The sequence below is a fragment of the Podarcis raffonei genome, chromosome 1, assembly GCF_027172205.1.
Source record: "Podarcis raffonei isolate rPodRaf1 chromosome 1, rPodRaf1.pri, whole genome shotgun sequence".
Taxonomy (NCBI): domain Eukaryota; kingdom Metazoa; phylum Chordata; class Lepidosauria; order Squamata; family Lacertidae; genus Podarcis; species Podarcis raffonei.
In genome coordinates, this window is record NC_070602.1 from 49,840,122 (window position 1) to 49,855,076 (window position 14,955).

At 39.3% G+C, this 14,955-nt stretch overlaps 1 protein-coding gene across 36 annotated transcripts in view; it reads right to left on the reverse strand.

Annotated features, from left to right (window-relative positions):
* The window catches only part of MADD (MAP kinase activating death domain), an 84,331-nt gene that overhangs the window by 53,715 nt on the left and 15,661 nt on the right, over positions 1-14,955 (reverse strand). For 19 of the 36 annotated variants that reach the window (XM_053386350.1, XM_053386203.1, XM_053386260.1 and 16 more), the window contains exons 2-9: positions 10,537-10,709; positions 8,864-9,478; positions 7,059-7,362; positions 6,608-6,739; positions 5,450-5,563; positions 4,539-4,619; positions 1,817-1,873; positions 196-374 (exon numbers count right to left, since the gene is read on the reverse strand). In XM_053386350.1, the coding sequence (XP_053242325.1) occupies positions 196-374; positions 1,817-1,873; positions 4,539-4,619; positions 5,450-5,563; positions 6,608-6,739; positions 7,059-7,362; positions 8,864-9,478; positions 10,537-10,598 (1,544 nt within the window). In that variant the 5' untranslated portion in view covers positions 10,599-10,709. Of the gene's footprint in view, positions 1-195; positions 375-1,816; positions 1,874-4,538; positions 4,620-5,449; positions 5,564-6,607; positions 6,740-7,058; positions 7,363-8,863; positions 9,479-10,536; positions 10,710-14,955 lie in introns of those variants that run through there. The other 17 variants (XM_053386492.1, XM_053386324.1, XM_053386271.1 and 14 more) reach the window with 3 other exon arrangements.

The window sequence follows — 14,955 nt, forward strand, 5'->3', positions numbered from 1 at the left end:
TGTTAAAAACTGATGGTAGCTCACATAGAGTGTGTTCTAGTTTATAACAATAAATGTTCATGAAAAAGACAATGACAAAGCACTTGCTTTTTTACTGGAAGGCCACAGCATTTCAGCTAACATTTTCTGCAGGACAGAGCAGCAGACCTTCCAGTGTATTTGGAAATTTAACAAAAATACATTGCTCAGACTCACCGAGTAGCCACATCCACAGAGTCTACATCATTGCCATAGATCAGGGGGTTGAACTCTGTAGAAGGTGTGGACTGCATGTCATTCTGAGGTTTCCCCGTAAGCAGTGGGATCTCCTGGCTTTCATGAAACTTCTCTAGGTTAAGAATAGGCTGGGTATTCAAGCTCATGCTAGCCAAAGCCTGAAGGGCAATAGGTCACAAGGGTAATAAATAAGAATGGCATTGTCAAAACTGCTTAAACTCATGGACAAACACAACCCAAGTGCAATGTTCTAGTTCCCCAGAATCAAAATACACCTCTTTCAGCAGATCAGTAAACTTTTAAGCATTCTTTGACTAACCTTTGACTGCTCCAAGCACAGAAAAAGAGAGGACCTTACAACCATTTTACATAACAAATTTAGAATGCTAAATGGTAAATCTAATGACTTATTGGTTGACTAATTTAGTCACTTTATCTTGCCCAAAGCAACCCAAAGCAACTTAAAATCCCCCAGGCTAACTAGTATTGGGAGGAGGGCAGGTGAGTAAAACAAGATTTATAAATAACACCCCCCCCTAAATATACTGGAAACTAACATGAGGAAGGTGAAATCCACCCTTTCAGTAGCTCAACTGTATAAAACCAGAGGATGGGTGTGTTAAAAATTAATAAACTGAGGCACTCCACAGAGTACCCCAAACACCAGAGATAAGGCAGATGGTGACACAAAAAAGGACTTTTTCCCACCTGTAGTATTCCAATTGTAAAACACCTTTCCTGAAAGAAGGCACCTGGAGTTCACTTTGTTATCCTGTAGGCACAGGGTTATGCTCCAAGGTATATTAATAATTTCACATTTGTTAAGTACTGGTTGCTTTACAAATTTCCACTGCTGTTTTTTAATGATTAATGCCTTCGTGCAGATTTTATTACTTTTTTTTTATTTTTAATTGCATTGTAAACCACCCTGTGGTAATTTTATTTATTTATTTAAGATATGTGTATGCCACCCTTCATAACAATCCACTCAGTATTATTCTCTGCACTGAGATCCCAACTCCATCAATTTAAAAACTATCTTTTCAATCCAAATAAAGGTGCAGGTTCACTGTGCCCTTTCTCATAACTGCTAGTCAGGGAAGCTCAGATTTCTAGGACAGTGCACTGTTTTAAACTCTACAGTCTTCCTCAGCTCACATGGCAAAGCTAGTATTTTCACAGAACTAACGACTCATGGTCTGACAACATCACCCAGAACATGAAGCATATAAGAGTTAAAGTTTTCACTTCTGCGTGTAGTACACAATCTCATCAATCTAATTTTGCCTCGCCCTCCACTTCTTAACAGTTGTGGGCATCCTACAAACCTTGTGCCTTTCCCCTCGGCCTGAAAAGTGAGATGAGTGCCACATTCCATAGTTGCCTTTGACTGGACTTAACTAACCAGGGGTCCTTTACCTTACCTTTTTTTTTTTTTTTACCTAATCCTCCCCGTTTTTCTCAATGTCTGCCTCTCTCTCTCAACCTCCTTGTCCTTCTGTAAAGTTCATTTCCCCACCCCCCCAAAGCAAATAAATCAAAACAGGTTAAAAAATAATCCAATGGAAACTTGAGGCAGAAAAGAGTAAAATAAAGACACCTTTTTGTCAGGCGTGAGCAGCTGTTTCTGAGTGATTGCAGTCATGCTAACCAGACACTGGAGGCAAGATGGAAGATCACATGACAACACCAGCGGACAATCAGAGGCAAGACGAACACATGATCACAGAGAGACAGATGGAGAAAAAACTATTACTACTAATACCACAGATGAGAAAGGAAATAAAAAGGGATCATAAACAGTCACAGTTCCTGAGCAAGGCCAGACTGCTTTCACCCCACACATCTGCTTGCATACACTTTTTTTAAATGGACTACTAGCCAGCTATTTTCAATGTAAATATTTATAATGACACTGATCTGAAAGGGCAATAATAAGCCCGTATATATTTGTTAAGTATTTGTGCATGCATAATACTGTTTGCGCCAATATTTCCCACTACCGTCACTATGTTTTGTCACAAGGCAGTCACCTTCACGATGTCACCCACATTTCCTTTGCTTTACCCTGCAGATAGTAAGGTTTTGTGTCTTGCATCATAGAATGAAAGGAATGGTTATTATTCTTTTGTTAATTCACTTCACACTACTCAAATGTGTGGGAGTTTTGCTGAATAGCCCCTAAACTGTGGAGAGAGAAAAGCAAACAGATTCTGAAAGAGCGGCTGGGGATTCTACTGTAAGGGTCAATGGCTGTTCACTGCAACAGGTTACACAGGAAATCACAAACGGTTAAATGTGTAGTTCTGCTCTTCTATGGGAGCCAGAAACAGCAGCTTTTGTACTGCTACTCTTAACACTTTACCTTTAAATACTGCATGCAGCATGCAAGGAGGTGTGGGGGAAAGAACAGAAATAAAATCATAAAACCTATTTTGACAGACTCATTCAATTTGACTAAAACCAATAAATAGCTTCACAGGATTAGAGAAAGAGAACAAATATGGGCCTCATAGGCAGCAATATGAAAATGGAGAAAATGATGATTAAGAAAGGGGACGACAAGACAACTCAAAGCCCAGAGATTCTAAAGGGTGTATCATGCGGGAAGCAGATTTGTTTGTAGATATTAAGTACTGGTTTAGATGGTTTTAAGTGTAATGATGAAGCGTTTTATGTAGTGCACAATATGCCATGAAGCTCTGATATGTATGATTATCTTACAATACCACAGGTTTTAAATGGGGGTTGATTAAGGATGAGATAAACCACAGCCTACCACAGCTTCAAATACACGAAAATGAGTTAACAATACACAGTAATAACACCTGCTGATTTCAATGTTTCATGACCACACCAAAATGCTCATATGAAAACACACTGGTGTTTTTTTTCCGGGGGGTGTGTGTCTCCCAATCCCGCAGAGCCAACTGGGGGAAGCCCTGTTGTGCAAGCAGAGGTCCTTGCACAGGGCTTCTGCTGACAGAACCGATTAGTTGAATCTCACCCAGGATCCCAAAACATAACAAAGTGACCTGGTTTGGATGTAACACTAAATCATAGTTCAGTGTTAGACTCACACGTTCCCCCTTTTCCTTCTGTCAGGGCTTCAAGGAGTTCAGAAGCTTTCACTTCCATGTTAGATTAACTGCGGCTTATTGCGCCATTCAAACCTGGAGAATGTGTAGCTCATTTTAACTATGATCAGCTGAAACAAGCCAAATTCATACCGGTTTAGGAAGCTGGCTTGTTTCAATTAATTGTAGTTACAATGAACCATAGCTTAGGGATTGGACAACCCACTAAACTCTGGTGGACCTACAACAGAAGCAGAACCTTCAGTTTTCCGCCTGAAAGTCACACCAGAGGAGAGGCCACAAGTCTGAGGCTTGCTTTCATTTTGTGAATCTAAGTTTGGCCTCATTGAGGGGCAGAATTTCAATATAAGTAGGAAAATGAGAGCACCCCTAAACATTTTTTTAGAAAAAAAAGCACTGGTTAAGGCTATTAGCTGTTTACAAATCTGATCCAAAGCCTTTCTTACTTTTTTTATCTCTAGAGGCTCCTAGGCATTTTTACGTAAGCTTCTCTAAAGTAGAAACAGAAACAGAGGACAGAAAAGTAAGAAAGGCTTTGGATCAAATTGTAAATAGCATGCCATGAGAAGATTATTGTTCAAGAAAATCAGCTGAAAAATGTAAATGGCAGGTCCTGCAGTTTCACAAGCCAAATAAGTGAACCTAAAAGAATATAGAGAGGCAATTTTTTGTTATTAGGGGAAATTTACAATGTGCTTTGAAAACAAGACTACAACTTCTACTTTGTGCTACTTAAAAGAGAAAGAACTGGGGGGGGGGGTCAAAGTGTCTCCTCAAGGGAAAGGATACTTATTGGACCTTTGTTCAATAGTATAATTGAACAGAATCTGCATCTAAACACACACCGGCTTTCCCTAGTCATCCTCTAACCAAGACTGACTGTGTTCCAAAGGAGCCATTGCAAAGATATTTTTTTATTCATGGCACAGAGCTACAGAAGCCCCATTTTGGACAGCATAATTTCCTGCATTGAATGAAGTATCACTAATGTACCCACTATCAGCTACCTGAAATAACTCTCTTTAACCACATTTATCCTAATTTAGAAATGTTTCTTCATAGAAGTTGAAATAGTCATATTTACATTAGAGAGTCCACTTTGAGTCTGAACTTTAGTAATAAGTTGTCCCATTATGATGCTGCAAACTGTCACAGCATCCTTAGATATGTAATATACCAACAGTGGAAATTATCCCAGCCACATTCACTAGAATCCTTACGTACCTGCTTTAAGTGCTTTTTCAATTCTAAAGATTCTGGTTCCGGCAAAACAGGTAATGACTCAGCATTTGTAGGAACAATCACCTGGAATAAAAATTTATAGAGAAAATTACGTTTACAAAAACTCTTGGAGTGGACAGTCTTTTATGACTTCTTGGAAACAAGACAGAAATAGGGGCAGGAACCTTGAAGTGTATTTAATTTTTCCTATTGCTTATGCATTATTGGCTGTGCTCTAAGATGAATTCAGAACTGTCAAGCAGATGATTTGGTTTTCTAATATGTCAACAAATTAAAATGTGACCTAATTATGTCACTTTGCTCCTTGGTAACAATTGTTTTAGAAAATATTTCCTTGCCCTTTCAATGAAATAATTTTTTTAAGCGTCAGAAACAATCACCATTTAATTATAATTTTAAATTGTTCTTTTAAATATTGTTTTAACATAAAAGGCCTATAAATATATTAAACCAATAAACATATTTTGATTTGTTTTGCACACCAAGAAACATTTAACAAAGGCTGTATGGGTGTGGCTATCCAAAATGTGTATTTGCTAAATTATAAATGTGTTTTTAAGCTGTCTTTTAGGGTCTTGCATTTCCAATGCGGCCTACATAACACAATATAAAATATATTAAAAATCAGTAATCAAACAGTTACAAAGGACAGTGACTTAAAAGCCCAACCAGAACCATTTCAGTAGGTTATTACAAAACAACTTCAAGCAAAACTGCAGTTTAAAAAACGAACAGCTGTTAAAACCCTTTAATATATAAACAAACAAGGCAACATCTATTTTGTGTTAATTAAGAGAAGGAGGTGGGATTAGGAAATAAAATCATAACACCCACACAGTCCCCATCAAGAGGAATTATATATAAATGCTGTTTTATGAATAGGAGTTACCTACCTTATTAGTATCCAGATCAACTAGCCATACATCATCTGGCATTTTAAAGTCTAGTTTGTAAAGAAAGAAGCTGGCTGGGACTCCAATGATATAGGGTGTTGGGGCCAGAAGCAGCTGCAGCAAGCAGAAAATATTAATAAGGAAAAAATCTGAATCCTTACAGCTTTTCTGCTAACAATCCACCCACAATCACTAAAAGCAAACTACTGGAGAGATGACGACACTTAAAAGCATAAGCAAATGTTGCTACAAGAATTCATTAAACTTTGGGCTCAGTAAATTACTGTATAAACAATAGATGCTGTAGCATTACTGAGATAAAACAGGTGCACATCTGAATAGTAATCTGGATAGGAGACTACTGTGCATGTAAGAGCAATATATTCACATAAATAAGTATTTTTTAAAAGAATTTATCAAACACTGAGGACAGCAGAAGCTGAGAAAACATCTAAATTTGGGAAGGCCTCCTTGAATGAGCTTTTCATCAAAGGACCAGATTATAAATGGAAGAAAACTGGTGCTTGGAAAGACAGCCTGGGGTAAAAATGGCAATCAAAATGATACTGTGTTTGGAACAGCACAAAAAAACTGCAGGGGAAATAAGAAGTTTTGTGGAGAGCAGTAAAAGAAAATATTTGACAAAATAGGCCTTGCTAAGAAATATGTCCTTTGCAAACATTCTACATTCTTGTAAAAGGCGGTAAAAGAATAAGCCTAAAGCTTTAACAGCAGCAAGTAATGTTGCTGGAAATTGTTTTCCCTGTTTTACAATTATTGGCTCTTACAGGAACTACACTTCTTGAAGCACAGGTTTCCTGCAGGAGTAACATGACCCTTCAATCTTCTAAAGTAACTGTGGACCAAACTGCCTATATGGCATCAACAGCTTTGGGAAAAAAATATAGCATATAACCACAGATATAATATGGAACATCTCGAAGTAAAGTTTGCTCTTTTCTACACTGTCTGCCATTTCTATTCCTATCATTAAGCTTCACTGTGATTTGTAGGAGCATCTCAGTAGTTGCCAGGCACATTGAAAAATATGCATTTTAATTTAGACAGGACAAAACCCAGCAAGAATTCGACTGTTCTCCTGATAAAAGGTTTCAGCAGTGTCACAGCAGTACATCCGTCACTGAAACGATGGCATACCTGCTCTGCAGAAGCCATACAGGTAGGAAGGAGTGGAATCACTGGGAACATGTACTCCAGTGGGTAGATCATAGCCACAAATGCCATGACAGACATAGAGAGAGCATTATAGTCCCGGGACTGCAACACCACCTGCAACCAAGGAAACTCTTGTCAATACATCCACACAATTATTTTCTCATGATAATAAGCTCTTAGGCTTCTTCCAATGGGCCTTCATATGATATGTATTCTAATACTGCAAAAAGTTTTCCCTAAACAAATATTATTTCATGCAGAAGCCTCATAATCTTTATTGCTTCTGTTAATAGGAAATTGAACATTGTGATAAAAACATACATTCGTCCTTTCACATGGTCTTTGTTAAGTTTCTGTTGAAATGTTGAGGAACAGACAATGCAGCCTCTACATCTGAAATGTCTACAAGTATATTGACACACGTCCCTCTCACCTTATGTTCCAGAAGAATGCAGGATAGCACCTGCAAACATGCATCCACACCTAAGAGCTCCAAGGGCAGATGCAGGGGGAAATCCACCAGAGAGAAGCGGGATGGGTCAGGAAGGGCAAACGTCAAGGCTGGCTGCAATTCATGGGGTAAGACTTCCACATCCACGCGCTTCTGGCCAGCAACAGGCACAGGTGAGCGAAGCAGCCGGTAAATCCACGCCTCAATTTCACGCAAATCATGTAGCAATGCACTCGATTTCTCCTCCACTAGAAGTGAACCTGTGAAAATCCGCCATATTGTGTCCCTGTGTAAAAGCAACAAGATTAACCCCAAACACATATACTTGGTAGTTCTACTGAGAAACCTGCCAAAATACTCAGGCTGTGTGAATTCTTCCGTAAGAAGTCAGACTAGGGCGTATACGCATGTCCTATTATTTTATTTTGTTAACAAAATGCATATACCATTTGACTGTAGTAAAACCTTTAAGCTATTGTACAACACAGACCTAGGTGAAAAGAAGTATGGCAGAGCCTTAATTGCATCTTGTTGGAAGCATAAAATTCCTTGCAATGTATGGCTCTATCTTTGCACTTATGTCACTACTAGAGGCTATAGCCCTGCTCAGTTTGCTCGACAATCCCATCTACCCATGCTGGCCAAAGCCGCCCACTCTCTCCCTTACAGAGCTTTGGGCTGCCACACCCTGCAGTGGATGTCCCTCCACAGCTTTCCTGAACTGCCAACCCACCACTTCTTGTCACACTATAAAACCACCTGTTGCCCACCAAGTAAACTGCAGAATGATGGCATTCTTACATTTATATTATATTATTATATTATATTATATTATATTATATTATATTATATTGTAAGATAAGAAAGCATTCAAACTCCAAATAAATCAGATGCTTCTTTGACTTCAAACAAGTACCCCAGGAATTGTTATACTGTTGTGCAAGACAGAACAGTCAGGTTGATAGTCCCCAAAGATATTTAAAGGGTTTTATATAGCACATAATTCCTCCACTGTATCACACATATAGTCAATCTATAATGTATATTTTTAGAAGGTTCTAGCAGTTTTAACAGCATAAAATGAGGGGTGTAGAGTTACCAAGAACAGAAATTGTTTTTTAAAGAAGGAATCACAAATTCACTTTCCTGTGTAGTTTTGTATTAGAATGCTACAACTATATGTACCTAGTTCTCTTTTCATGATGTATTTGTGCACAGAACATGAGACAAAGCAACAATGCTCCCAGCACAGCCTACCAAACCAACTGAAGCTGATCCAACCAAGCAGATATAAGAGCAGGGGAAGTAGTCACTTTCAAAACCACAAAGTAACTAGAACATAGGGAACAACTACAAAACTGAGCTGATTACAGACATTACTGGTTCAACTTAAGGCACAAATGCAAACTGGGAACCTGGTCCACTAAGAGGTATATGACATCCTAGGCTGGCTAAAATATGTAAGCACATAGTACATATCTTCTGCAATGGGTGTCAAGTTTTGGCACACTATCAGAAGTAAGGAAAGCAGTACCACTAGGTAGGGTGTGTGTGGAAAAGGACAGCATGGTATGATACATTCATGCCTACAGTGACTATTCCTTTGCACTAACTCTGTGACCTGTGTACAGCCTGCAAGTCCTCTCATGTGCCTTATGAAAAAACAGTGATTCTGTGTCTACTCCCTTTTTCTTGGAAAATAAGCACACTTCATCAAACCACAGCAGAAAATGAACTGCATCATCTAGATATGGTATTAAAAGGGATGTTTGCATCCCTTCATGTACCTCTGCACGCCTCGAGGGATCCCAAGCTTCTTGCCCAAGAGTCTCTCGCTGCAGCAGTCCACCAATTTCTTCAGGGTATACAGACATTCACGAAAAGTAGAGAAAAAGGGATAGTGACTAATGATGCAAAGTGAGGTCAGGGTGCTGTTACGAGAACGGTGGGTGGCTTTTGCAGAACGTTTACTACGAGGTGATCGAGTAACATCTGGCGCAGACTCTGTGCTTGGTGGTTGCAGAGAACCACCGCTCTCTGAACTCTCATTACCCCTCTCTTCTTGGGTAGTGGATGTATCCCCAGACTTGGGTGCTTTCTGCCCATCTTGGGAACGATGTCTGCCACTGCCTTCTCCCTTCTCCTTGGGCACACGCTTTTGGAAAGAACGGTAGAAGTTGACGCATATCCCATAGCGAGTGATACCAGAATCTTTATCAGTGAGTGTAAAGACAAAAGAAGTATCATCTCGCAGGCTCATCCGTTTCTGTCGCACACTTAAACATCCCTCTGGCTGGCAGAAGAACACTACATCAGGAGGAAGTGGAAAATCAGTGTGATCTTCTAATGGGTAGCGGCGCAGTAGTTCAGGTGTCTGTGCCACACTATCACTGCTTGGTTGCCTACAAGCAAAGCAAATGCAAAATTACTTGATACTGAAACGCCATACTGGTTACACATTTGAACAGTGGAAATACGAGAGGGCCTATTTCTGTAAGTGGGAGCTGCAAGCACCATGATTCTGGGTTACAATGTAATTAGGGCAATGAATAGTAAGATCTGCATCAAGAACAAATGAAAGCAAATTTGTGCTTGGCGAGGCTCTGACAGGGTGGCCAAGGTACTCAACCCAATCAAAAAGCAATGTGTGAAGGTAGGGCAGTAGCTGCTTGCACAGCTTGCTGGATGGGAAAGCTGACACCAAGAAGAAAGGACGTTGAGACTAGTGACAAAAGGAGGCCCCTGCCTTCACAAAGAGAAAAGTGGCAATTGTCAGAGGAGCTTGATAACATCTTCTAAAGTGGCAGTTATTATCTGTGTGGTCTGTACACACAGGTGGACATGTTTTCAAACAAGAGCACAACAGTGTTCTGTTTCCCTCTCCTCAATTAGCATTTCTATCTCTCTATCTCTCTCTCTCTCTCTCTCTACACACACACACACACACAACCACAAACATACACCTGGCACTTGTGGCCATCCACTACCAAGTGCTGCATGAATGCACCACTGCCTCAGATGCCTCCAATGGATGTTCACTGGTAAAGCTGTAGGATGCCCTCTCCCATAGCTACTCCACCTCACTAGGCATCACTGGCCAAAACACAACTCCATGTATGAGGTGGCTAACCTGTGGGCTGCACCTGGCCACCTAAGGCTTTTTTGTAGTTTCCTAACACCGCCCCCCCCTTACAATCTGTCATTAAAAAAGTAATTTTAAAATTATTTTAATTTTTTGCTCGTTGCTCCCTTAAGTACCCCCCTGTGATGCCAAAGAGCTTTTGTGCTACCCAAGCCGTCTAAAATTCATTACTTAAAATAAAAGGGTCACGCCCACTTTTGCTTTTTGGTCACACCCACTTTTGCACCCAGAGGGTTGACAATGGGCCTGAAGAAGTTTATGAATATATATGTGACAAGGGTCATTACTGTGTAAATTCCATCTAGGTTGCTACTGTACCTGGCCCCAATAATCACAAGGTAATCAAGTAAGCGAGGACAGCTCCTCTTCTTCTGCACCATTGTCTTTCCTCCTTCACTATGTCATCTCAGTAAATTCTTCCCTCATTGGACCAGCTGGTTTCTTATAGCTGCCTCAGAAAACAGAATGCTCATGGAAACTGTGACATCAACCTACAACAAAAGATATTCAATTCAAGGTCAGACTCACATTCATCAATAACAATGCTCTGATCAGCACTTTCCGTATAAGCAGCATATTTGTCACAGGACAGGCTGTTCAAGCAAAATATCCACACTTCCATCTCTTAGTATGAAATATACTTGTGAAGGGTAAACAACAGGGAAGTCTTGTTCACAGAAGACAGCCTCCATGAAATCACTTCAAAAGATTTGGGGTCACTTGCTAGAACCACAGCCGGACAAGGCTTACACAGGAAATGGGGTTTTGTGAACTGACACCAATACGTGAGTGATGTACATACAGCTGTCCCAATTTCCATTGCATTGTGACTGGCACCGTGTGCTACTAACATAGCAGGAGTTGCCTTCACACAACTTAGAATTAACTTGCAGAGTCCACTGTCTCTGGATGGGACTCTGGTTGCTAGTTTAAATGGATCTGGGAGGGAAAGTTTATCATCAATTAATGAGGATGGTTATATCTGAAACTCTGCTTTTCTCTTACACAAATTAGATCCAATTATTCACTATGTTCAAATTAGGACCTTAAAAATAGGAATTGGTCTAAAGCACAAATTACATGTGACTTTAACTATACTTCTACCCTTGAGTACAGGGTTTTCCTCAAATTGCCACTGTGAGAGGACTTAACCTGGGTTGGGATCTTAGCAGGTGGGGAGGGCTTTAAGACTTTGCTTCCTGCTATTATCCTGGTCCATATTAGGCCCCATGAGACCATTTTTTGCAATGCAAATTTCAAGTGTGGGCTATCCCAGCATATCTGCCTACATTGCTAGGATAACAACTTTGATGACAATTTTTTAAACTGTATTAACCATAATCAACCAAGACAAAGATTGTGAAATTATTGTTGAATAAGATAAAAAGAACATATAGAATTGATAACGCAACACAATTCTTAAAATACACAATTCATAACAATTCACAAAGCCATTTACTAATAGCAGTAGCAGCAGTAATCCTTTTATCTAATTGGCTCTCTCCTTCCCTAAAGGCTGCCAAAAACAGTGTATCTTAACCAGTCGCCTAAAGCTATGAAGAGATGAAGCCAGATGCACCTCAGTACAGAGGGAGTTCGACATGCAAAGAGCTACCAATGAAAAGATCGATCTTTGGGCTCCAACACCACATTCAACAGGGCATCATATGCTGATCTCAAAGCATGGACAGATTGATATGGAAGAAGGTGTTCTTGCAGATATTTGGGTGCCAGGAAGTTTAGAGGTTTTAATATCAAAGTGAGTACCTTGAATTTGGCCCTGAAACAATTTGCAACTGCTGCAGCTGTTTCAAGAAATGAATAATATGCTTGCTCCTTCCAGCATTCTTGCTATAGCACTTTGCGCTACCTGCGATTTTTCAGGCCACCTTCACGGGCATCTTATAATAGTCAAGCTTAGAGGTTACCAGTGTATGAGTAACCATGGCCAGGCTATCTCTATTCAGCAACTGGAGGAAAAAATGTTTTTTACAAGAGTAATAGGATATATTTTGACAAAATTTGACATCTTTTTGTTGCTATTGTACGTTATAAGTGCTTGTGGAACCTCCATTTTAATTTCACTTCTTGCTAATACAGTAGTGAAAAAGAAATGCCTCAGCTGAAAAACAAAACAGGCTGAGGTGTGGAAGCAATCTTATCTTTGGCACTTGAAATATTATAACATTTCTACAAAAATAGAAAAGTAAATCTCTATTGTGATACCATCTACAAAGCAACACTTTAGCAAGTCTTGGGGACAGAATGTGTGTGATTTTCAAATAATCACAGTCCACACAGCAATCATAATCATAGCTTATTAGTGCATAATCATACTGCACTTTATTAGTTGGAAGGAGGGAAGATTGTCTGCGTCTCAAGACCAAATGGAATCAGAAGAACCTTGGATCAGCTAGGTACTTTAGATACTCTTGTCAAGTCCAAATGAGATGAAACATGGTTAAATTCTATTTTCATAAAACTTAGCTAAAACCACTTACCCTATAAAGCCTAGATAACACATATAGTAGTACACAAATATGGGCTGATTAATCTGATTATCCATTTATATAAGCAAATCCTTTTCGGCTCAAGAAGGCTCTCATTTACTGCAAGTCCACTGCAGCAAGTTCCTGAACCCCAGTTCTATCCACAGACACAGTGGTACCTCAGGTTACCCACACTTCAGGTTACAGACTCTGCTAACCCAGAAATAGTACCTAGGGTTAAGAACTTTGCTTCAGGATGAGAACAGAAATTGTGCTCTGGCAACGCAGCGGCAGCGGGAGGCCCCATTAGCTAAATTGGTACCTCAGGTTAAGAACAGTTTCAGGTTAAGAACAGACCTCCAGAATGAATTAAGTTCTTAACCCAAGGTACCACTGTATACTGCAGCACTGAGCACTGCAGGTGTCAGAAACACATTTTTTAGAAGGAAAAAAATCATTTTTATTATTGAGTAACAAACACATAAAAGTGACCATTAAAAAACACGGAACAGAGAAAAGTAAAAGTCATTACCCAGAACAGCATTTGGCATTCAACATTTATTTCTGGAGAGTGTTACTTCACTCAGGGAGAATATTTATCTTTTCACTTTCATCTCACTACATTCTCATTTCAGTAGCTTCCACTGATACATAAAAAAGCAACTGCTTACTCTTCTGATTTTATATTATGTGCATTCAGTTGCTTTCATAAACAGCAGAAAACAATATATTCATTCATAGTCTCCATAATTTCAGACAAATAAATTAGGAATACTCTTGCATGCTTATAACAACTTTTTTACACTAAAGAACATGATCTGATGGACAAACCAGATGTGAAATTAACGATGTCATTGCAGTTAACATATCTAGCCATTTAAATTTAAATAGCCACTAGGAGACACCAATCAGGTTCACAACCACAGTTCATGGGAGGAGACTAATCTCTCCCCATGCACCATAGTCACAATTCCAACAGTACTCCCCCTTACAGTTCCTATTTAAAACTACATATGTTTATTGAAATCATGCAATTAATCTAATGTCTAGTTTTTCTTGAATATCACTGCCTTCTGAAGTAGGAATATTAGTTTTTCCTTGCGAAAAAACAAGCAAAAATGTTTAATGGAACATTTAATTTCACAATGGATCTAGCTGTACTTACTATACAATGGCTTCAACTTGCACATTCCGAAACTTTCCTGATATGCAGGTAAGTGAGGGTTGAAGAGAAAGCATTTTGTCTTAGTCAAGCAAAAAAGAATATACTTGGCTCTGCTCAAAAGACTTAAAAGCAAAAAGGATGCTGTTTCATATGTCTCCTGTATGGTTGCACCAGTTGCAACTTCTACATCATCTTCAGAGGCAGCCCCATATACACCATTTTCCAGTAATCTAACAGAGAGGTTACCAGAGCACATACTACTATGTCCAAATTATCCCTGTCCAAGAAGGGCTATTGCTGGCAGTAAAAATACTTTTATTCACTTAGCAAGTTTTTTATTTGAGTTAAGCCACAGATTCAGCTTGTTGAGATATGCTGCATATTATTCTGTAAGGACAGGAGTACTGGTATCAACATTTAATCATTTCAATACGTATCACAATAGGTCGGGTAGAATATAATCTATAGGCACAATATCTAACAAGAAACCTGAGCATCTTTTAAGCTACCCAAGTGTCTGGCAAAAGCCTTAAGACTGCAAACGGTTAAAAACATCAAGCACTAAGATCTGCATTTTAAGTGCTGGCTTCTTTTTGAAATAAGGGGGAAAGTTTTATTCTAGTTATGTAAATGATAACTAGTTCTCTTCCCACTCAGAATGGGAAAGGGGAACAGGGCTCATCAAAAATAAATAAAGCCTTCGAAAATTTCATGAGAGTGCAAGACAGTTAAGAAGGCCAGATATGAAAGGGCACAGATGCTACAACTTCATTTCTAGTGATGTTAAAAATATATTGCCTTTGCAAAAGCAGTGACATGATGACAGAAACACTCTCCCTCCAGCATGTACCGTATTCAGTTCTATAATCCATATTATTGCCTCTTCCACAAGAGATGCTCAGCAGCAGTGCTTTTTTTCCCCAGGGGGTACTCAAGGGTACACAGTACAGGCACCTCTTTTTGTTGTTTTTAAAAAGTGTGACACTTACTGTAACAACTTTAAGGTGAGTACTGGCACCTATTTTTATAGGAAAAAAGCACTGCTCAGCAGTGTGCAGGGCAAAATAAGCAGTTGTGTTCCTC